At 35.7% G+C, this 23,408-nt stretch overlaps 1 protein-coding gene across 1 annotated transcript; it reads right to left on the bottom strand.

Moving 5' to 3' along the window:
- Positions 1 to 1,804: 1,804 nt before the first annotated feature.
- Positions 1,805 to 4,797, bottom strand: LOC135946956 (uncharacterized). Its single transcript, XM_065495461.1, has 2 exons — positions 3,351 to 4,797; positions 1,805 to 3,259 (listed from the first exon to the last, which is right to left on the bottom strand). Exons 1-2 carry the CDS (start codon positions 4,651 to 4,653, stop codon positions 3,141 to 3,143), a joined length of 1,422 nt encoding a protein of 473 aa, XP_065351533.1. The 5' UTR covers positions 4,654 to 4,797; the 3' UTR covers positions 1,805 to 3,140.
- Positions 4,798 to 23,408: the final 18,611 nt, after the last annotated feature.

Raw genomic sequence — 23,408 nt, 5'->3', positions numbered from 1 at the left:
CGGTTCTAATAGCGGAAATTGATAGTTTTGGTAAAACATTCTTGGAATTCCATCAATCTTCGAAAGATTATTCGGTCCTATTAAAGGAAATCGATAGTTTTGGTGAAACATTCTTGGACTTCCATTAATTTTCAAAAGATTGGTCGGTTCTAATAACGGGAATCGATAGTTTTTAATAATTTCGTTTATTAAACACCTATTTGTGTACAACAGATTATATTATATAACAGATAATTGTCAGGTCAGTCATTTGGCAGGTAATTTTGCTGCCTGGGTCAGACTCATCTGGTTCTTGTCACAGCTTAAAAAGTGATAGAAATCCATGCTCTTATCACAAAGTTTACAAACACAGCCTGGAAGAGCTTCACTATGAAATTCTTTAATTTTACACAGCAGATAGTGAAAGCCGTGACAAGCATGCCGTGTTAGCGTGTGCCTGCTTGTGTAGCACACGGCCTTCCAACTCTGGTCAACCATCGCGGGCGTGTCGAAAAACCCCGGCTCAATCCGGAAAATCTTAAACCACTGGTTTTGAATAAATTTATTATAATTTGTGGTGTGAGGAAGAGCAAATCTATCAGCTAAGTCATCTACAAAGAAACTAGTGTCAGCCAGCTTGTAAGACAATCTCGATTTCATATACTTTGATAAGCCAAGTGCTCTCTTTAGAAATCTCGACTTTACTGATTCTAGCTTGGCAAAATCACTCAGTGTCAGGTGCGGCCAGATCACCTGCACACCATAGCTCGCGATAGGCGCGATTGCGAGATCAAAAAGCTTTAGGGCTGTGTTAACAGATGACTTTGAGAGGGAGGTCATTTTAGCCGTGGCAAAAATTGCTGCTCTAGATTTTTTCAAAATATGTTTCGAAAATGAGCGGCCGGAGGATTGGAGCGTGACTCCCAAATAGTTAAACTCAGAGACAAACTCGATTTTCTCATCATTTACGACAAAAGAGTCAAACTTCCCAAGCCTACCACGCCCTCCATTTCTGAACTTCACGATTTTACATTTTTGAAAATTTAATTCTAATTTCCTCTCCATTAAATAGTCAATTAGTAGAAGAGTAAAGCGCTTAAGATCATCCAAATTTGTGGAAAGCAAGGCCATGTCATCAGCATAGAGGATGAGTTTGACATTTGGCACCTTTTCTAAAAGTGAGTTTATGTCTGCTAATGAAAAGATAAAGAGAAAAGGGGAGATGCAACCGCCTTGCCGCACACCATTTGTCTGGACAATTGGGTCTGACTTGGAGATTCCATCATGGACAATTAGGAAGTTCGAATCAAGCATCTCTGCCAGCAATTCAAGCTCACTGACAGAGAACCTCCGAGTCTCCACCAGTTTGTCAAAGATAAAACCCCTATCAATAGAATCAAACGCTTTTTTAATGTCCAGGAAAAGGGCGTACAGCGACTTATTGCTTTCATACACTACAAAATCAATTTCATCAATCAGGAACTGTACGGCCTGTAGAGTAGACCTCCCTCTCACGAACCCAAATTGGTTTGACGGAATTAGCTCGATGAGGCGAGAGTAAAGGCGATTGTTCATCACTCGGTCCAGGAGCCCATACAGTGAGCAGCAAACACTTATGCCTCTATAATTATTGACGTCAGAGATGCTGCCCTTTCCCTTGTATAGTAATTTCAAATTGGACGTTTTCCACGCACTTGGAAACGCGCCCAACTCGAGACAAACATTTAGGAAGGCCGTCATCTCGGCGGGAATAACCTGCCACAAGTGCTTAACCACCCCATTTCGCAACTCATCTGGACCGGGAGCCTTTTTGTTTTTTTATCGCCTGAAGAGCAAATTCAACTTCCGCCTGAATAAAAGGAGAATGAGTTACTTCACCCGCATACAGCCTCAACTTAGTCTTTAGATTTAAACGATCACGCTGCCCCAGACATTCTCTATTGAAAACCCCGCCCAAAAATTGCACCCATGATGACATAGAAATATCATTGGCCACAAGAGATGAGCCCATGTCATTCAATCGAAGAAATCTGTAGCAGCGTGCCTCAGCCTCTAAAATGATTCTTTCGTCAAGTAGTTCCTGATGTTTGGCCTTTTTTATCTTACACAATTGTCGGTAGTTAGCTTTGGCGTCACAAAGGGCCACTCGGATTCTATTTTGCGCTGTTGGAGGTAAAGACTTGAATCTACACGAATCAACCTTTGTTCTAATATTCAAGATAAGTTTTTTAAGGATGAAGCATTCACTGTCGTGCCACGGCTGGCCATTCTTTTTATTTGCACTATTCAAATTTACAGTTGCATTTTCAACTAATATTAGCAGACAGCTATAAAAGGCATTTAGATCCTTATCATTTAAATTATTTTGGAGAGATTGTTTGGCCTCCTCTCCGCACATAGCTAACTTTTCCACAATAACTCTACGCCCAGTCTTTACTGTAATCGCAGTTAGGCTGCATTTGACTTTAAAGGGCACTTCCAATTTCACGCACAATACACTATGCTTCCTCAAATATGTATCCACCACTTTGAAAGACTTGTTAATGATCTGAGAGCTGCACATTACAATATCTATCACACTCGAGCCATTCTTTGAAGTGTACGTGCTTTGTAAGGGGATTTTATTTATTAATTGTAGGCTGTTTAGCAGAATAAATTCGTGGATCAATTCCCCTTTGCCTTTATCCTTGTCAATGCGACAGTTATAGTCGCCTGCAAAAACTACGGACTCTGGATTTGAAATAAAGGAAAAAGTCTCAGTGAGTTCGTCCCAAATGCTATCTTTGGACATAGATGGATTAAAATATGAGGCCACAATGCTCACGTTGTTAAAATTTAATATAAGTGAATTTTCCAGAGCTGTCCAGCTGGCCAAGACTCCCAGAGTTGAGCGGAAAAAGATCGACACGCCACGCATCGGCCTCCCCGATTCTTTCTTTGTTCCAAACAAGTGCTTACAATAGAAGTTAGGAATAGCAAAATCAGTCAACAGGAAGGTCTCTGTCAAGATAATTATCTCGAATTTACAGAGAAAATTCACATCAAGTAAGGGAAAAACATTTTTGAGACCTTCGATGTTCCAGAGAAGTAGGGAAAGTTTTTGGCTTAACTGACTGTCTTGCTGCTCTTGCTGAGCAGGTTTTTTGGTCTCGTTGATGGATTTATAACATCAGGCCTCGCAGCTGGGAAGATGCCCTTCCTCGGCCGTAGCACTCTCGTCTGCTGGGCTGGGCTGCTGCTGATTTCAGGCTCGGCTCTCGTTTCTGCTCCACACGCCTTACTGCGGGCAAGGTGATTGGATTTCTGAGTTGTTCCAGAAAGAGCCCCCTCGGCAAAGAGAGCCTCAGGAGCAAAGTCCAAGGGTACATCACCTGATTTTTGTATCGATGGGGTGGAGCCGGACGCGAGGGAAGATAAAGCCCCTGTCAACTCACAGGCCTTCGGATCGCGCCCGGCGGACCCACCCGTTGAGGTGACAGTATTTTTAGCAGCTTTTATGAAAGGGGAGGCACTGCTACGCCTGAGGACAAGGGGGGAGGAAGGCGGCTCCTCTTCGCGTTCTGGTTCAACACCACCGGCCTCAAGCAGCGCTTGGAGCCTTCGCTGACAGTCATTGTAAAAGCGCTCGTCCGCAGAGATCTTCCGGCGGCTTTTACTGGTCCTTATCGGTCTGTCAGGAGTAAGAGACTTATCAGCGAGAGCAGGTGGCACACCAGCCAACGAGTCATTGGCTAGCGACAAGCAAGGAACGTTCTCACCTGTATTATTGGCCGCCAGGGTGGGGCTGGACACAGAGGGCGTAGTGGTGGCCCCCGTCGTCTCTGCGTTGTCCTCCCTGTGTCGAGCCAATCCACCCTCCACAGCGGTATCTCGAGCTCGGACGGTCTTATGGGCGCCGCCAGACCAACGTCGTTGTGGGGCCACTCTTCTCTGCTTACTCGGCCTTCTCTCAGCAGGGAGGGTGAACACGAGCACCTCAGTGTCAGCGCCAGCGAAAGCTTCCTCAAGAACACCGCGCACCCAAGGCCAAGGGAGACGATCCAATCCGGCGCCTATACGGGGAATCGAGAGCGTAGCCACCCTCGACTCAGCACAGCGCCGCGCCAGCTCAAAGACTGCAGCTCGGAAGTCGCCAGGCAGAGGTCTACATCGGGCTGAACGGGGCTTTGTCACAAGATGAAAGACGAGGCGGTCTTCTTTATCGCAGAACACCTGCGCGACCTGACCAGGGCATAGATCCAGCGTCTGTAAGTAGTCTTGGAAACCAAATCTAGTCCTAAAGGTCACTGCCAGTCCCGCGCCCATCAGGAAGTCGGCCCCGACGCAGTGAGCCATGGCTGACTGAAGAGGCGAGTCCACAAAAAGATCGCCAGCAATCTCAAAGATACGGGCCGGGGCTATTTTCTTCACTAAACCAGTTGGCATCTTGTTAGGTTGGCAGCGGGGCAATGTAGCTCTGTTTACATCAATTCGCAGCCCGCTCCTGGTGTCCTTATTCATCAAACCGGCCGGCAGCTGACCGCAAACAGCGAGTTTAATAATTTGGATTTCTTTGAGAACCTCGCTCAGCTCCAAATGCAGTCGATCAAGCTCGCAGTGACGCCTCTGGCAACAGCATGTTGGTCCATCCCTTGGGCATGGGCGCTTCTCCGACTCGTCAAAACCGCCCCACATCTTAGAGGTTGAGGTTGCAAACAGTCCCAGGGCGCAGAGGAAGGTCTATTTCACGATGGCAAGGTACCAAGTCAGCGACTACAGTAAGAGAACGGCCAACAACTCGCGAAAAACGAGGAGCCTTATTTAATTTGTTTTGGTCGGTAGGCAGTCCTACCAACTTTAGAATCGATAGTTTTTGTCAAACATTCTTAGAATTCCATCAATATTCAAAAGATTGGTCTGTTCTAATCACGGGAATCGATAGTTTTGATCAAACATTCTTGGTATTCCATCAATCTTCGAAAGTTTGGTCGGTTCTAAAAACGGGAATCGATAGTTTTGGTCAACCATTCTTGGACTTCCATCAATTTTCGAAAGATTGGTCTATTCTAATCACGATAATCGATAGCTTTGGTCAAACATTCTTAGAATTCCTTCAATTTTTGGAAAGAATTGTCTGTTCTAATCACGGGAATCGATAATTTTGATCAAACATTCTTGGTATTTCATCAATCTTCGAAGGTTTGGTCGGTTCTAATAACGGGAATCGATAGTTTTGGTAAAAAATTCTTGGAATTCCACCAATCTTCGCAAGTTTATTGGGTCCTATAAAAGGAAATCCATAGTTTTGGTCAAACATTCTTGGACTTCCATTAATTTTCGAAAGATTGGTCGGTTCTAATAACGGGAATCGATAGTTTTTGTCAAACATTCTTAGAATTCCATCAATATTCGAAATATTATTCGGTCGATTGAAAGGAAATCGATAACTTTGGTTAAACATTTTCGGAATTCGATCAATCTTCGAAAGATTATTCGGTCCTATAAAAGGAAATCGATAGTTTTGGTCAAACAACCTTGGTATTCCGTCAATCTTCGAAGGTTTGGTCGGTTCTAATAACGGAAATTGATAGTTTTGGTCAAACATTCTTGGTATTCCATCAATCTTCGAAGGTTTGGTCGGTTCTAGTAACGGGAATCAAAAGTTTTGGTCAATTATTCTTAGAATTCTATCAATCTTCGAAATATTATTCGGTCGATTGAAAGGAAATCGATAACTTTGGTTAAACAATTTCGGAATTCGATCAATCTTCAAAAGATTATTCGGTCCTATAAAAGGAAATCGGGTCAAAAATTCTTGGTATTCCATCAATCTTCGAAGGTTTGGTCGGTTCTAAAAACGGTAATCGATAGTTTTGGTCAAACATTCTTAGAATTCAATCAATCTTCGAAATATTATTCGGTCAATTGAAAGGAAATCGATAACTTTGGTTTAACATTCTCAGAATTCTATCAATCTTCGAAAGATTATTTGGTCCTATAAAAGGAAATCGATAGTTTTTATCAAACATTCTTGATATTCCATCAATATTCGAAAGTTTGGTCTGTTCTAATCACGGGAATCAATAGTTTTGGTCAAACATTCTTAATATTCCATCAATCTTCGAAGGTTTGGTAGGTACTAATAACGAAAATCGATAGTTTTGGTCAAATATTCTTGGTATTCCATCAATCTTCGAAAGTTTGGTCGGTTCTAAAAACGGGAATCGATAGTTTTGGTCAACCATTCTTGGACTTCCATCAATTTTCGAAAGATTGGTCTATTCTAATCACGATAATCGATAGCTTTGGTCAAACATTCTTAGAAGTCCTTCAATTTTTGGAAAGAATTGTCTGTTCTAATCACGGGAATCGATAATTTTGATCAAACATTCTTGGTATTTCATCAATCTTCGAAGGTTTGGTCGTTTCTAATAACGGGAATCGATAGTTTTGGTAAAAAATTCTTGGAATTCCACCAATCTTCGCAAGTTTATTGGGTCCTATAAAAGAAAATCCTTAGTTTTGGTCAAACATTCTTGGACTTCCATTAATTTTCGAAAGATTGGTCGGTTCTAATAACGGGAATCGATAGTTTTTGTCAAACATTCTTAGAATTCCATCAATATTCGAAATATTATTCGGTCGATTGAAAGGAAATCGATAACTTTGGTTAAACAATTTCGGAATTCGATCAATCTTCGAAAGATTATTCGTTCCTATAAAAGGAAATCGGGTCAAAAATTCTTGGTATTCCATCAATCTTCGAAGGTTTGGTCGGTTCTAAAAACGGTAATCGATAGTTTTGGTCAAACATTCTTAGAATTCAATCAATCTTCGAAATATTATTCGGTCAATTGAAAGGAAATCGATAACTTTGGTTTAACATTCTCAGAATTCTATCAATCTTCGAAAGATTATTTGGTCCTATAAAAGGAAATCGATAGTTTTTATCAAACATTCTTGATATTCCATCAATATTCGAAAGTTTGGTCTGTTCTAATCACGGGAATCAATAGTTTTGGTCAAACATTCTTAATATTCCATCAATCTTCGAAGGTTTGGTAGGTACTAATAACGAAAATCGATAGTTTTGGTCAAATATTCTTGGTATTCCATCAATCTTCGAAAGTTTGGTCGGTTCTAAAAACGGGAATCGATAGTTTTGGTCAACCATTCTTGGACTTCCATCAATTTTCGAAAGATTGGTCTATTCTAATCACGATAATCGATAGCTTTGGTCAAACATTCTTAGAAGTCCTTCAATTTTTGGAAAGAATTGTCTGTTCTAATCACGGGAATCGATAATTTTGATCAAACATTCTTGGTATTTCATCAATCTTCGAAGGTTTGGTCGTTTCTAATAACGGGAATCGATAGTTTTGGTAAAAAATTCTTGGAATTCCACCAATCTTCGCAAGTTTATTGGGTCCTATAAAAGAAAATCCTTAGTTTTGGTCAAACATTCTTGGACTTCCATTAATTTTCGAAAGATTGGTCGGTTCTAATAACGGGAATCGATAGTTTTTGTCAAACATTCTTAGAATTCCATCAATATTCGAAATATTATTCGGTCGATTGAAAGGAAATCGATAACTTTGGTTAAACAATTTCGGAATTCGATCAATCTTCGAAAGATTATTCGTTCCTATAAAAGGAAATCGATAGTTTTGGTGAAACATTCTTGGAATTTCATCAATCTTCGAAAGATTGTTTTGTTTTAAGAAAGCGAATCGATATTTCTGATCTGTAACTCTTGGTATTCGTTCAATCTTCGAAAGATTATTTGGTCCTATAAAAGGAAATCGATAGTTTTGATCAAACATTCTTGGTATTCCATCAATATTCGAAAGATTGGTCTGTTCTAATCACGGGAATCAATAGTTTTGGTCAAACATTCTTAATATTCCATCAATCTTCGAAGGTTTGGTAGGTACTAATAACGGGAATCAAAAGTTTTGGTCAATTATTCTTAGAATTCTATCAATCTTCGAAATATTATTCGGTCGATTGAAAGGAAATCGATAACTTTGGTTAAACAATTTCGAAATTCGATCAATCTTCGAAAGATTATTCGGTCCTATAAAAGGAAATCGATAGTTTTGGTCAAAAATTCTTGGTATTCCATCAATCTTCGAAGGTTTGGTCGGTTCTAAAAACGGTAATCGATAGTTTTGATCAAACATTCTTAGAATTCAATCAATCTTCGAAATATTATTCGGTCAATTGAAAGGAAATCGATAACTTTGGTTAAACAATTTCGGAATTCGATCAATCTTCGAAAGATTATTCGTTCCTATAAAAGGAAATCGGGTCAAAAATTCTTGGTATTCCATCAATCTTCGAAGGTTTGGTCGGTTCTAAAAACGGTAATCGATAGTTTTGGTCAAACATTCTTAGAATTCAATCAATCTTCGAAATATTATTCGGTCAATTGAAAGGAAATCGATAACTTTGGTTTAACATTCTCAGAATTCTATCAATCTTCGAAAGATTATTTGGTCCTATAAAAGGAAATCGATAGTTTTTATCAAACATTCTTGATATTCCATCAATATTCGAAAGTTTGGTCTGTTCTAATCACGGGAATCAATAGTTTTGGTCAAACATTCTTAATATTCCATCAATCTTCGAAGGTTTGGTAGGTACTAATAACGAAAATCGATAGTTTTGGTCAAATATTCTTGGTATTCCATCAATCTTCGAAAGTTTGGTCGGTTCTAAAAACGGGAATCGATAGTTTTGGTCAACCATTCTTGGACTTCCATCAATTTTCGAAAGATTGGTCTATTCTAATCACGATAATCGATAGCTTTGGTCAAACATTCTTAGAAGTCCTTCAATTTTTGGAAAGAATTGTCTGTTCTAATCACGGGAATCGATAATTGTGATCAAACATTCTTGGTATTTCATCAATCTTCGAAGGTTTGGTCGTTTCTAATAACGGGAATCGATAGTTTTGGTAAAAAATTCTTGGAATTCCACCAATCTTCGCAAGTTTATTGGGTCCTATAAAAGAAAATCCTTAGTTTTGGTCAAACATTCTTGGACTTCCATTAATTTTCGAAAGATTGGTCGGTTCTAATAACGGGAATCGATAGTTTTTGTCAAACATTCTTAGAATTCCATCAATATTCGAAATATTATTCGGTCGATTGAAAGGAAATCGATAACTTTGGTTAAACAATTTCGGAATTCGATCAATCTTCGAAAGATTATTCGTTCCTATAAAAGGAAATCGATAGTTTTGGTGAAACATTCTTGGAATTTCATCAATCTTCGAAAGATTGTTTTGTTTTAAGAAAGCGAATCGATATTTCTGATCTGTAACTCTTGGTATTCGTTCAATCTTCGAAAGATTATTTGGTCCTATAAAAGGAAATCGATAGTTTTGATCAAACATTCTTGGTATTCCATCAATATTCGAAAGATTGGTCTGTTCTAATCACGGGAATCAATAGTTTTGGTCAAACATTCTTAATATTCCATCAATCTTCGAAGGTTTGGTAGGTACTAATAACGGGAATCAAAAGTTTTGGTCAATTATTCTTAGAATTCTATCAATCTTCGAAATATTATTCGGTCGATTGAAAGGAAATCGATAACTTTGGTTAAACAATTTCGAAATTCGATCAATCTTCGAAAGATTATTCGGTCCTATAAAAGGAAATCGATAGTTTTGGTCAAAAATTCTTGGTATTCCATCAATCTTCGAAGGTTTGGTCGGTTCTAAAAACGGTAATCGATAGTTTTGATCAAACATTCTTAGAATTCAATCAATCTTCGAAATATTATTCGGTCAATTGAAAGGAAATCGATAACTTTGGTTTAACATTCTCAGAATTTTAACAATCTTCGAAAGATTATTCGGTCCTATAAAAGGAAATCGATAGTTTTGGTCAAACAACCTTGGTATTCCATCAATCTTCGAAGGTTTCGTCGGTCCTATAAAAGGAAATCGATAGTTTTGGTGAAACATTCTTGGAATTTCATCAATCTTCGAAAGATTGTTTTGTTTTATGAAAGCGAATCGATAGTTCTGATCTGTAACTCTTGGTATTCGTTCAATCTTCGAAAGATTATTTGGTCCTATAAAAGGAAATCGATAGTTTTTATCAAACATTCTTGATATTCCATCAATATTCGAAAGTTTGGTCCGTTCTAATCACGGGAATCAATAGTTTTGGTCAAACATTCTTAATATTCCATCAATCTTCGAAGGTTTGGTAGGTACTAATAACGGGAATCGATAGTTTTGGTCAAACATTCTTAAAATTCTATCAATCTTCGAAATATTATTCGGTCAATTGAAAGGAAATCGATAGTTTTGGTCAAACATTCTTGGTATTCCATCAATCTTCGAAAGTTATGTCGGTTCTAAAAACGGGAATCGGTAGTTTTGGTCAACCATTCTTGGACTTTCATCAATTTTCGAAAGAATTGTCTGTTCTAATCACGGGAATCGATAATTTTGAACAAACATTCTTGGTATTTCATCATCGAAGGTTTGGTCGGTTCTAATAACGGGAATCGATAGTTTTGGTAAAAAATTCTCGGAATTCCATCAATCTTCGAAAGATTATTCGGTCCTATAAAAGGAAATCGATAGTTTTTGTCAAACATTCTTAGAATTCTATCAATCTTCTAAATATTATTCGGTCAATTGAAAGGAAATCGATAACTTTGGTTAAACATTCTCAGAATTCTATCAATCTTCGAAAGATTATTCGGTCCTATAAAAGGAAATCGATAGTTTTGTTAAAAATTCTTAGTATTCCATTAATTTTCGAAAGATTATTTGGTCCTATAAAAGGAAATCGATAGTTTTGGTCAAATATTCTTGGTATTCCATCAATCTTCGAAAGTTTGGTCGGTTCTAAAAACGGGAATCGATAGTTTTGGTCAACCATTCTTGGACTTCCATCAATTTTCGAAAGATTGGTCTATTCTAATCACGATAATCGATAGCTTTGGTCAAACATTCTTAGAAGTCCTTCAATTTTTGGAAAGAATTGTCTGTTCTAATCACGGGAATCGATAATTTTGATCAAACATTCTTGGTATTTCATCAATCTTCGAAGGTTTGGTCGTTTCTAATAACGGGAATCGATAGTTTTGGTAAAAAATTCTTGGAATTCCACCAATCTTCGCAAGTTTATTGGGTCCTATAAAAGGAAATCCTTAGTTTTGGTCAAACATTCTTGGACTTCCATTAATTTTCGAAAGATTGGTCGGTTCTAATAACGGGAATCGATAGTTTTTGTCAAACATTCTTAGAATTCCATCAATATTCGAAATATTATTCGGTCGATTGAAAGGAAATCGATAACTTTGGTTAAACAATTTCGGAACTCGATCAATCTTCGAAAGATTATTCGGTCCTATAAAAGGAAATCGGGTCAAAAATTCTTGGTATTCCATCAATCTTCGAAGGTTTGGTCGGTTCTAAAAACGGTAATCGATAGTTTTGGTCAAACATTCTTAGAATTCAATCAATCTTCGAAATATTATTCGGTCAATTGAAAGGAAATCGATAACTTTGGTTTAACATTTTCGGAATTCGATCAATCTTCGAAAGATTATTCGGTCCTATAAAAGGAAATCGATAGTTTTGGTCATACAACCTTGGTATTCCGTCAATCTTCGAAGGTTTGGTCGGTTCTAATAACGGAAATTGATAGTTTTGGTCAAACATTCTTGGTATTCCATCAATCTTCGAAGGTTTGGTCGGTTCTAGTAACGGGAATCAAAAGTTTTGGTCAATTATTCTTAGAATTCTATCAATCTTCGAAATATTATTCGGTCGATTGAAAGGAAATCGATAACTTTGGTTAAACAATTTCGGAATTCGATCAATCTTCGAAAGATTATTCGGTCCTATAAAAGGAAATCGGGTCAAAAATTCTTGGTATTCCATCAATCTTCGAAGGTTTGGTCGGTTCTAAAAACGGTAATCGATAGTTTTGGTCAAACATTCTTAGAATTCAATCAATCTTCGAAATATTATTCGGTCAATTGAAAGGAAATCGATAACTTTGGTTTAACATTCTCAGAATTCTATCAATCTTCGAAAGATTATTTGGTCCTATAAAAGGAAATCGATAGTTTTTATCAAACATTCTTGATATTCCATCAATATTCGAAAGTTTGGTCTGTTCTAATCACGGGAATCAATAGTTTTGGTCAAACATTCTTAATATTCCATCAATCTTCGAAGGTTTGGTAGGTACTAATAACGAAAATCGATAGTTTTGGTCAAATATTCTTGGTATTCCATCAATCTTCGAAAGTTTGGTCGGTTCTAAAAACGGGAATCGATAGTTTTGGTCAACCATTCTTGGACTTCCATCAATTTTCGAAAGATTGGTCTATTCTAATCACGATAATCGATAGCTTTGGTCAAACATTCTTAGAAGTCCTTCAATTTTTGGAAAGAATTGTCTGTTCTAATCACGGGAATCGATAATTTTGATCAAACATTCTTGGTATTTCATCAATCTTCGAAGGTTTGGTCGTTTCTAATAACGGGAATCGATAGTTTTGGTAAAAAATTCTTGGAATTCCACCAATCTTCGCAAGTTTATTGGGTCCTATAAAAGAAAATCCTTAGTTTTGGTCAAACATTCTTGGACTTCCATTAATTTTCGAAAGATTGGTCGGTTCTAATAACGGGAATCGATAGTTTTTGTCAAACATTCTTAGAATTCTATCAATCTTCGAAATATTATTCGGTCGATAGAAAGGAAATCGATAACTTTGGTTAAACAATTTTGGAATTCCATCAATATTCGAAATATTATTCGGTCGATTGAAAGGAAATCGATAACTTTGGTTAAACAATTTCGGAATTCGATCAATCTTCGAAAGATTATTCGTTCCTATAAAAGGAAATCGATAGTTTTGGTGAAACATTCTTGGAATTTCATCAATCTTCGAAAGATTGTTTTGTTTTAAGAAAGCGAATCGATATTTCTGATCTGTAACTCTTGGTATTCGTTCAATCTTCGAAAGATTATTTGGTCCTATAAAAGGAAATCGATAGTTTTGATCAAACATTCTTGGTATTCCATCAATATTCGAAAGATTGGTCTGTTCTAATCACGGGAATCAATAGTTTTGGTCAAACATTCTTAATATTCCATCAATCTTCGAAGGTTTGGTAGGTACTAATAACGGGAATCAAAAGTTTTGGTCAATTATTCTTAGAATTCTATCAATCTTCGAAATATTATTCGGTCGATTGAAAGGAAATCGATAACTTTGGTTAAACAATTTCGAAATTCGATCAATCTTCGAAAGATTATTCGGTCCTATAAAAGGAAATCGATAGTTTTGGTCAAAAATTCTTGGTATTCCATCAATCTTCGAAGGTTTGGTCGGTTCTAAAAACGGTAATCGATAGTTTTGATCAAACATTCTTAGAATTCAATCAATCTTCGAAATATTATTCGGTCAATTGAAAGGAAATCGATAACTTTGGTTTAACATTCTCAGAATTTTAACAATCTTCGAAAGATTATTCGGTCCTATAAAAGGAAATCGATAGTTTTGGTCAAACAACCTTGGTATTCCATCAATCTTCGAAGGTTTCGTCGGTCCTATAAAAGGAAATCGATAGTTTTGGTGAAACATTCTTGGAATTTCATCAATCTTCGAAAGATTGTTTTGTTTTATGAAAGCGAATCGATAGTTCTGATCTGTAACTCTTGGTATTCGTTCAATCTTCGAAAGATTATTTGGTCCTATAAAAGGAAATCGATAGTTTTTATCAAACATTCTTGATATTCCATCAATATTCGAAAGTTTGGTCTGTTCTAATCACGGGAATCAATAGTTTTGGTCAAACATTCTTAATATTCCATCAATCTTCGAAGGTTTGGTAGGTACTAATAACGGGAATCGATAGTTTTGGTCAAACATTCTTAAAATTCTATCAATCTTCGAAATATTATTCGGTCAATTGAAAGGAAATCGATAGTTTTGGTCAAACAACCTTGGTATTCCATCAATCTTCGAAGGTTTCGTTGGTTCTAATAACGGAAATTGATAGTTTTGGTAAAACATTCTTGGAATTCCATCAATCTTCGAAAGATTATTCGGTCCTATAAAAGGAAATCGATAGTTTTGGTGAAACATTCTTGGACTTCCATTAATTTTCGAAAGATTGGTCGGTTTTAATAACGGGAATCGATTGTTTTGGTCAAAAATTCTTGGTATTCCATCAATCTTCGAAGGTTTGGTCGGTTCTAATAAAGGAAATCAAAAGATTTGGTCAATTATTCTTAGAATTCCATCAATATTCGAAAGATTGGTCTGTTCTAATAACGGGAATCGATAATTTTGGTCAACCATTCTTGGACTTCCATCAATTTTCGAAAGATTGGTCTATTCCAATCACGAAAATCGATAGTTTTGGTCAAACATTCTTAGAATTCCTTCAATTTTTGGAAAGAATTGTCTGTTCTAATCACGGGAATCGATAATTTTGATCAAACATTCTTGGTATTTCATCAATCTTCGAAGGTTTGGTCGGTTCTAATAACGGGAATCGATAGTTTTGGTAAAAAATTCTTGGAATTCCATCAATCTTCGCAAGTTTATTGGGTCCTATAAAAGGAAATTCATAGTTTTGGTCAAACATTCTTGGTATTCCATCAATCTTCGAAATATTATTCGGTCCTATAAAAGGAAATCGATAGTTTTGGTAAAACATTCTTGGAATTCCATCAAACTTCGAAAGATTATTCGGTCCTATAAAAAGAAATCGATAGTTTTGGTGAAACATTCTTGGAATTTCATCAATCTTCGAAAGATTGTTTTGTTTTAAGAAAGCGAATCGATAGTTCTGATCTGTAACTCTTGGTATTCGTTCAATCTTCGAAAGATTATTTGGTCCTATAAAAGGAAATCGATAGTTTTGATCAAACATTCTTGGTATTCCATCAATATTCGAAAGATTGGTCTGTTCTAATCACGGGAATCAATAGTTTTGGTCAAACATTCTTAATATTCCATCAATCTTCGAAGGTTTGGTAGGTACTAATTACGGGAAACGATAATTTTGGTCAAACATTCTTAGAATTCCATCAATATTCGAAAGATTGGTCTTTTCTAATCACGGGAATCGATAGTTTTGGTCAAACATTCTTGGTATTCCATCAATCTTCCAAGGTTTGGTCGGTTCTAATAACGGGAATCGATAGTTTTGGTCAAACATTCTTGGTATTCCATCAATCTTCGAAGGTTTGGTCGGTTCTAATAACGGGAATCAAAAGTTTTGGTCAATTATTCTTAGAATTCCATCAATATTCGAAAGATTGGTCTGTTCTAATCACGGGAATCGATAGTTTTGGTCAAACATTCTTGGTATTCCATCAATCTTCGAAGGTTTGGTCGGTTCTAATAACGGAAATTGATAGTTTTGGTCAAACATTCTTGGTATTCCATCAATCTTTGAAGGTTTAGTTGGTTCTAATAACGGGAATCGATAGTTTTGGTCAAACATTCTTAGAATTCTATCAATCTTTGAAATATTATTCGGTCAATTGAAAGGAAATCGATAGTTTTGGTCAAACATTCTTGGTATTCCATCAATCTTCGAAAGTTTGGTCGGTTCTAAAAACGGGAATCGATAGTTTTGGTCAAACATTCTTAGAATTCCATCAATATTCGAAAGATTTTTCTGTTCTAATCACGGGAATCGATAGTTTTGGTCAAACAATCTTGGTATTCCATCAATATTCGAAAGATTGGTCTGTTCTAATCACGGGAATCGATAGTTTTGGTCAAACATTCTTGGACTTCCATCAATTTTCGAAAGATTGGTCTATTCTAATCACGAGAATCGATAGTTTTGGTCAAACATTCTTAGAATTCCTTCAATTTTTGGAAAGAATTGTCTGTTCTAATCACGGGAATCGATAGTTTAGATCAAACATTCTTGGTATTTCATCAATCTTCGAAGGTTTGGTCGGTTCTAATAACGGGAATCGATAGTTTTGGTCAAACATTCTTAGAATTCAATCAATCTTCGAAATATTATTCGGTCAATTGAAAGGAAATCGATAACTTTGGTTTAACATTCTCAGAATTCTATCAATCTTCGAAAGATTATTTGGTCCTATAAAAGGAAATCGATAGTTTTTATCAAACATTCTTGATATTCCATCAATATTCGAAAGTTTGGTCTGTTCTAATCACGGGAATCAATAGTTTTGGTCAAACATTCTTAATATTCCATCAATCTTCGAAGGTTTGGTAGGTACTAATAACGAAAATCGATAGTTTTGGTCAAATATTCTTGGTATTCCATCAATCTTCGAAAGTTTGGTCGGTTCTAAAAACGGGAATCGATAGTTTTGGTCAACCATTCTTGGACTTCCATCAATTTTCGAAAGATTGGTCTATTCTAATCACGATAATCGATAGCTTTGGTCAAACATTCTTAGAAGTCCTTCAATTTTTGGAAAGAATTGTCTGTTCTAATCACGGGAATCGATAATTTTGATCAAACATTCTTGGTATTTCATCAATCTTCGAAGGTTTGGTCGTTTCTAATAACGGGAATCGATAGTTTTGGTAAAAAATTCTTGGAATTCCACCAATCTTCGCAAGTTTATTGGGTCCTATAAAAGAAAATCCTTAGTTTTGGTCAAACATTCTTGGACTTCCATTAATTTTCGAAAGATTGGTCGGTTCTAATAACGGGAATCGATAGTTTTTGTCAAACATTCTTAGAATTCTATCAATCTTCGAAATATTATTCGGTCGATAGAAAGGAAATCGATAACTTTGGTTAAACAATTTTGGAATTCCATCAATATTCGAAATATTATTCGGTCGATTGAAAGGAAATCGATAACTTTGGTTAAACAATTTCGGAATTCGATCAATCTTCGAAAGATTATTCGTTCCTATAAAAGGAAATCGATAGTTTTGGTGAAACATTCTTGGAATTTCATCAATCTTCGAAAGATTGTTTTGTTTTAAGAAAGCGAATCGATATTTCTGATCTGTAACTCTTGGTATTCGTTCAATCTTCGAAAGATTATTTGGTCCTATAAAAGGAAATCGATAGTTTTGATCAAACATTCTTGGTATTCCATCAATATTCGAAAGATTGGTCTGTTCTAATCACGGGAATCAATAGTTTTGGTCAAACATTCTTAATATTCCATCAATCTTCGAAGGTTTGGTAGGTACTAATAACGGGAATCAAAAGTTTTGGTCAATTATTCTTAGAATTCTATCAATCTTCGAAATATTATTCGGTCGATTGAAAGGAAATCGATAACTTTGGTTAAACAATTTCGAAATTCGATCAATCTTCGAAAGATTATTCGGTCCTATAAAAGGAAATCGATAGTTTTGGTCAAAAATTCTTGGTATTCCATCAATCTTCGAAGGTTTGGTCGGTTCTAAAAACGGTAATCGATAGTTTTGATCAAACATTCTTAGAATTCAATCAATCTTCGAAATATTATTCGGTCAATTGAAAGGAAATCGATAACTTTGGTTTAACATTCTCAGAATTTTAACAATCTTCGAAAGATTATTCGGTCCTATAAAAGGAAATCGATAGTTTTGGTCAAACAACCTTGGTATTCCATCAATCTTCGAAGGTTTCGTCGGTCCTATAAAAGGAAATCGATAGTTTTGGTGAAACATTCTTGGAATTTCATCAATCTTCGAAAGATTGTTTTGTTTTATGAAAGCGAATCGATAGTTCTGATCTGTAACTCTTGGTATTCGTTCAATCTTCGAAAGATTATTTGGTCCTATAAAAGGAAATCGATAGTTTTTATCAAACATTCTTGATATTCCATCAATATTCGAAAGTTTGGTCTGTTCTAATCACGGGAATCAATAGTTTTGGTCAAACATTCTTAATATTCCATCAATCTTCGAAGGTTTGGTAGGTACTAATAACGGGAATCGATAGTTTTGGTCAAACATTCTTAAAATTCTATCAATCTTCGAAATATTATTCGGTCAATTGAAAGGAAATCGATAGTTTTGGTCAAACAACCTTGGTATTCCATCAATCTTCGAAGGTTTCGTTGGTTCTAATAACGGAAATTGATAGTTTTGGTAAAACATTCTTGGAATTCCATCAATCTTCGAAAGATTATTCGGTCCTATAAAAGGAAATCGATAGTTTTGGTGAAACATTCTTGGACTTCCATTAATTTTCGAAAGATTGGTCGGTTCTAATAACGGGAATCGATTGTTTTGGTCAAAAATTCTTGGTATTCCATCAATCTTCGAAGGTTTGGTCGGTTCTAATAAAGGAAATCAAAAGATTTGGTCAATTATTCTTAGAATTCCATCAATATTCGAAAGATTGGTCTGTTCTAATAACGGGAATCGATAATTTTGGTCAACCATTCTTGGACTTCCATCAATTTTCGAAAGATTGGTCTATTCCAATCACGAAAATCGATAGTTTTGGTCAAACATTCTTAGAATTCCTTCAATTTTTGGAAAGAATTGTCTGTTCTAATCACGGGAATCGATAATTTTGATCAAACATTCTTGGTATTTCATCAATCTTCGAAGGTTTGGTCGGTTCTAATAACGGGAATCGATAGTTTTGGTAAAAAATTCTTGGAATTCCATCAATCTTCGCAAGTTTATTGGGTCCTATAAAAGGAAATTCATAGTTTTGGTCAAACATTCTTGGTATTCCATCAATCTTCGAAATATTATTCGGTCCTATAAAAGGAAATCGATAGTTTTGGTAAAACATTCTTGGAATTCCATCAAACTTCGAAAGATTATTCGGTCCTATAAAAAGAAATCGATAGTTTTGGTGAAACATTCTTGGAATTTCATCAATCTTCGAAAGATTGTTTTGTTTTAAGAAAGCGAATCGATAGTTCTGATCTGTAACTCTTGGTATTCGTTCAATCTTCGAAAGATTATTTGGTCCTATAAAAGGAAATCGATAGTTTTGATCAAACATTCTTGGTATTCCATCAATATTCGAAAGATTGGTCTGTTCTAATCACGGGAATCAATAGTTTTGGTCAAACATTCTTAATATTCCATCAATCTTCGAAGGTTTGGTAGGTACTAATTACGGGAAACGATAATTTTGGTCAAACATTCTTAGAATTCCATCAATATTCGAAAGATTGGTCTTTTCTAATCACGGGAATCGATAGTTTTGGTCAAACATTCTTGGTATTCCATCAATCTTCCAAGGTTTGGTCGGTTCTAATAACGGGAATCGATAGTTTTGGTCAAACATTCTTGGTATTCCATCAATCTTCGAAGGTTTGGTCGGTTCTAATAACGGGAATCAAAAGTTTTGGTCAATTATTCTTAGAATTCCATCAATATTCGAAAGATTGGTCTGTTCTAATCACGGGAATCGATAGTTTTGGTCAAACATTCTTGGTATTCCATCAATCTTCGAAGGTTTGGTCGGTTCTAATAACGGAAATTGATAGTTTTGGTCAAACATTCTTGGTATTCCATCAATCTTTGAAGGTTTAGTTGGTTCTAATAACGGGAATCGATAGTTTTGGTCAAACATTCTTAGAATTCTATCAATCTTTGAAATATTATTCGGTCAATTGAAAGGAAATCGATAGTTTTGGTCAAACATTCTTGGTATTCCATCAATCTTCGAAAGTTTGGTCGGTTCTAAAAACGGGAATCGATAGTTTTGGTCAAACATTCTTAGAATTCCATCAATATTCGAAAGATTTTTCTGTTCTAATCACGGGAATCGATAGTTTTGGTCAAACAATCTTGGTATTCCATCAATATTCGAAAGATTGGTCTGTTCTAATCACGGGAATCGATAGTTTTGGTCAAACATTCTTGGACTTCCATCAATTTTCGAAAGATTGGTCTATTCTAATCACGAGAATCGATAGTTTTGGTCAAACATTCTTAGAATTCCTTCAATTTTTGGAAAGAATTGTCTGTTCTAATCACGGGAATCGATAGTTTAGATCAAACATTCTTGGTATTTCATCAATCTTCGAAGGTTTGGTCGGTTCTAATAACGGGAATCGATAGTTTTTGTCAAACATTCTTGGTATTCCATCAATCTTCGAAATATTATTCGGTCGATAGAAAGGAAATCGATAACTTTGGTTAAACAATTTTGGTATTCCATCAATCTTCGAAGGTTTCGTCGGTTCTAATAACGGAAATTGATAGTTTTGGTAAAACATTCTTGGAATTCCATCAATCTTCGAAAGATTATTCGGTCCTATAAATGGAAATCGATAGTTTTGGTGAAACATTCTTGGAATTTCCTCAATCTTTGAAAGATTGTTTTGTTTTCAGAAAGCGAATTGATAGTTTTGATCAAACATTCTTGGTATTCCATCAATATTCGAAAGTTTGGTCTGTTCTAATCACGGGAATCAATAGTTTTGGTCAAACATTCTTAATATTCCATCAATCTTCGAAGGTTTGGTAGGTACTAATAACGGGAATCGATAGTTTTTGTCAAACATTCTTAGAATTCCATCAATATTCGAAAGATTGGTCTGTTCTAATCCCGGGAATAGATAGTTTTGGTCAAACATTCTTGGAATTCCATCAACCTTCGAAATATTATTCGGTCCTATAAAAGGAAATCGATAGTTTTGGTCAAACAACCTTGGTATTCCATCAATCTTCGAAGGTTTCGTCGGTTCTAATAACGGAAATTAATAGTTTTGGTAAAAAATTCTTGGAATTCCATCAATCTTCGAAAGATTATTTGGTCCTATAAAAGGAAATCGATAGTTTTGATCAAACATTCTTGGTATTCCATCAATATTCGAAAGATTGGTCTGTTCAAATCACGGGAATCGATAGTTTTGGTCAAACATTCTTGGTATTCCATCAATCTTCGAAAGTTTGGTTGGTTCTAATAACGGGAATCGATAGTTTTTGTCAAACATTCTTAGAATTCCATCAATATTCGAAAGATTGGTCTGTTCTAATCCCGGGAATAGATAGTTTTGGTCAAACATTCTTGGAATTCCATCAACCTTCGAAATATTATTCGGTCCTATAAAAGGAAATCGATAGTTTTGGTCAAACAACCTTGGTATTCCATCAATCTTCGAAGGTTTCGTCGGTTCTAATAACGGAAATTAATAGTTTTGGTAAAAAATTCTTGGAATTCCATCAATCTTCGAAAGATTATTTGGTCCTATAAAAGGAAATCGATAGTTTTGATCAAACATTCTTGGTATTCCATCAATATTCGAAAGATTGGTCTGTTCTAATCACGGGAATCGATAGTTTTGGTCAAACATTCTTGGTATTCCATCAATATTCCAAGGTTTGGTCGGTTCTAATAACGGGAATCGATAGTTTTGGTCAAACATTCTTAGAATTCCATCATTATTCGAAAGATTTTTCTGTTCTAATCACGGGAATCGATTGTTTTGGTCAAAAATTCTTGGTATTCCATCAATCTTCGAAGGTTTGGTCGGTTCTAATAAAGGAAATCAAAAGATTTGGTCAATTATTCTTAGAATTCCATCAATATTCGAAAGATTGGTCTGTTCTAATAACGGGAATCGATAATTTTGGTCAACCATTCTTGGACTTCCATCAATTTTCGAAAGATTGGTCTATTCCAATCACGAAAATCGATAGTTTTGGTCAAACATTCTTAGAATTCCTTCAATTTTTGGAAAGAATTGTCTGTTCTAATCACGGGAATCGATAATTTTGATCAAACATTCTTGGTATTTCATCAATCTTCGAAGGTTTGGTCGGTTCTAATAACGGGAATCGATAGTTTTGGTAAAAAATTCTTGGAATTCCATCAATCTTCGCAAGTTTATTGGGTCCTATAAAAGGAAATTCATAGTTTTGGTCAAACATTCTTGGTATTCCATCAATCTTCGAAATATTATTCGGTCCTATAAAAGGAAATCGATAGTTTTGGTAAAACATTCTTGGAATTCCATCAAACTTCGAAAGATTATTCGGTCCTATAAAAAGAAATCGATAGTTTTGGTGAAACATTCTTGGAATTTCATCAATCTTCGAAAGATTGTTTTGTTTTAAGAAAGCGAATCGATAGTTCTGATCTGTAACTCTTGGTATTCGTTCAATCTTCGAAAGATTATTTGGTCCTATAAAAGGAAATCGATAGTTTTGATCAAACATTCTTGGTATTCCATCAATATTCGAAAGATTGGTCTGTTCTAATCACGGGAATCAATAGTTTTGGTCAAACATTCTTAATATTCCATCAATCTTCGAAGGTTTGGTAGGTACTAATTACGGGAAACGATAATTTTGGTCAAACATTCTTAGAATTCCATCAATATTCGAAAGATTGGTCTTTTCTTATCACGGGAATCGATAGTTTTGGTCAAACATTCTTGGTATTCCATCAATCTTCCAAGGTTTGGTCGGTTCTAATAACGGGAATCGATAGTTTTGGTCAAACATTCTTGGTATTCCATCAATCTTCGAAGGTTTGGTCGGTTCTAATAACGGGAATCAAAAGTTTTGGTCAATTATTCTTAGAATTCCATCAATATTCGAAAGATTGGTCTGTTCTAATCACGGGAATCGATAGTTTTGGTCAAACATTCTTGGTATTCCATCAATCTTCGAAGGTTTGGTCGGTTCTAATAACGGAAATTGATAGTTTTGGTCAAACATTCTTGGTATTCCATCAATCTTTGAAGGTTTAGTTGGTTCTAATAACGGGAATCGATAGTTTTGGTCAAACATTCTTAGAATTCTATCAATCTTTGAAATATTATTCGGTCAATTGAAAGGAAATCGATAGTTTTGGTCAAACATTCTTGGTATTCCATCAATCTTCGAAAGTTTGGTCGGTTCTAAAAACGGGAATCGATAGTTTTGGTCAAACATTCTTAGAATTCCATCAATATTCGAAAGATTTTTCTGTTCTAATCACGGGAATCGATAGTTTTGGTCAAACAATCTTGGTATTCCATCAATATTCGAAAGATTGGTCTGTTCTAATCACGGGAATCGATAGTTTTGGTCAAACATTCTTGGACTTCCATCAATTTTCGAAAGATTGGTCTATTCTAATCACGAGAATCGATAGTTTTGGTCAAACATTCTTAGAATTCCTTCAATTTTTGGAAAGAATTGTCTGTTCTAATCACGGGAATCGATAGTTTAGATCAAACATTCTTGGTATTTCATCAATCTTCGAAGGTTTGGTCGGTTCTAATAACGGGAATCGATAGTTTTTGTCAAACATTCTTGGTATTCCATCAATCTTCGAAATATTATTCGGTCGATAGAAAGGAAATCGATAACTTTGGTTAAACAATTTTGGTATTCCATCAATCTTCGAAGGTTTCGTCGGTTCTAATAACGGAAATTGATAGTTTTGGTAAAACATTCTTGGAATTCCATCAATCTTCGAAAGATTATTCGGTCCTATAAATGGAAATCGATAGTTTTGGTGAAACATTCTTGGAATTTCCTCAATCTTT

This window comes from Cloeon dipterum, chromosome X, assembly GCF_949628265.1.
Source record: "Cloeon dipterum chromosome X, ieCloDipt1.1, whole genome shotgun sequence".
NCBI classification, from domain to species: domain Eukaryota; kingdom Metazoa; phylum Arthropoda; class Insecta; order Ephemeroptera; family Baetidae; genus Cloeon; species Cloeon dipterum.
This window is presented reverse-complemented; position numbering and strand designations above follow the sequence as displayed.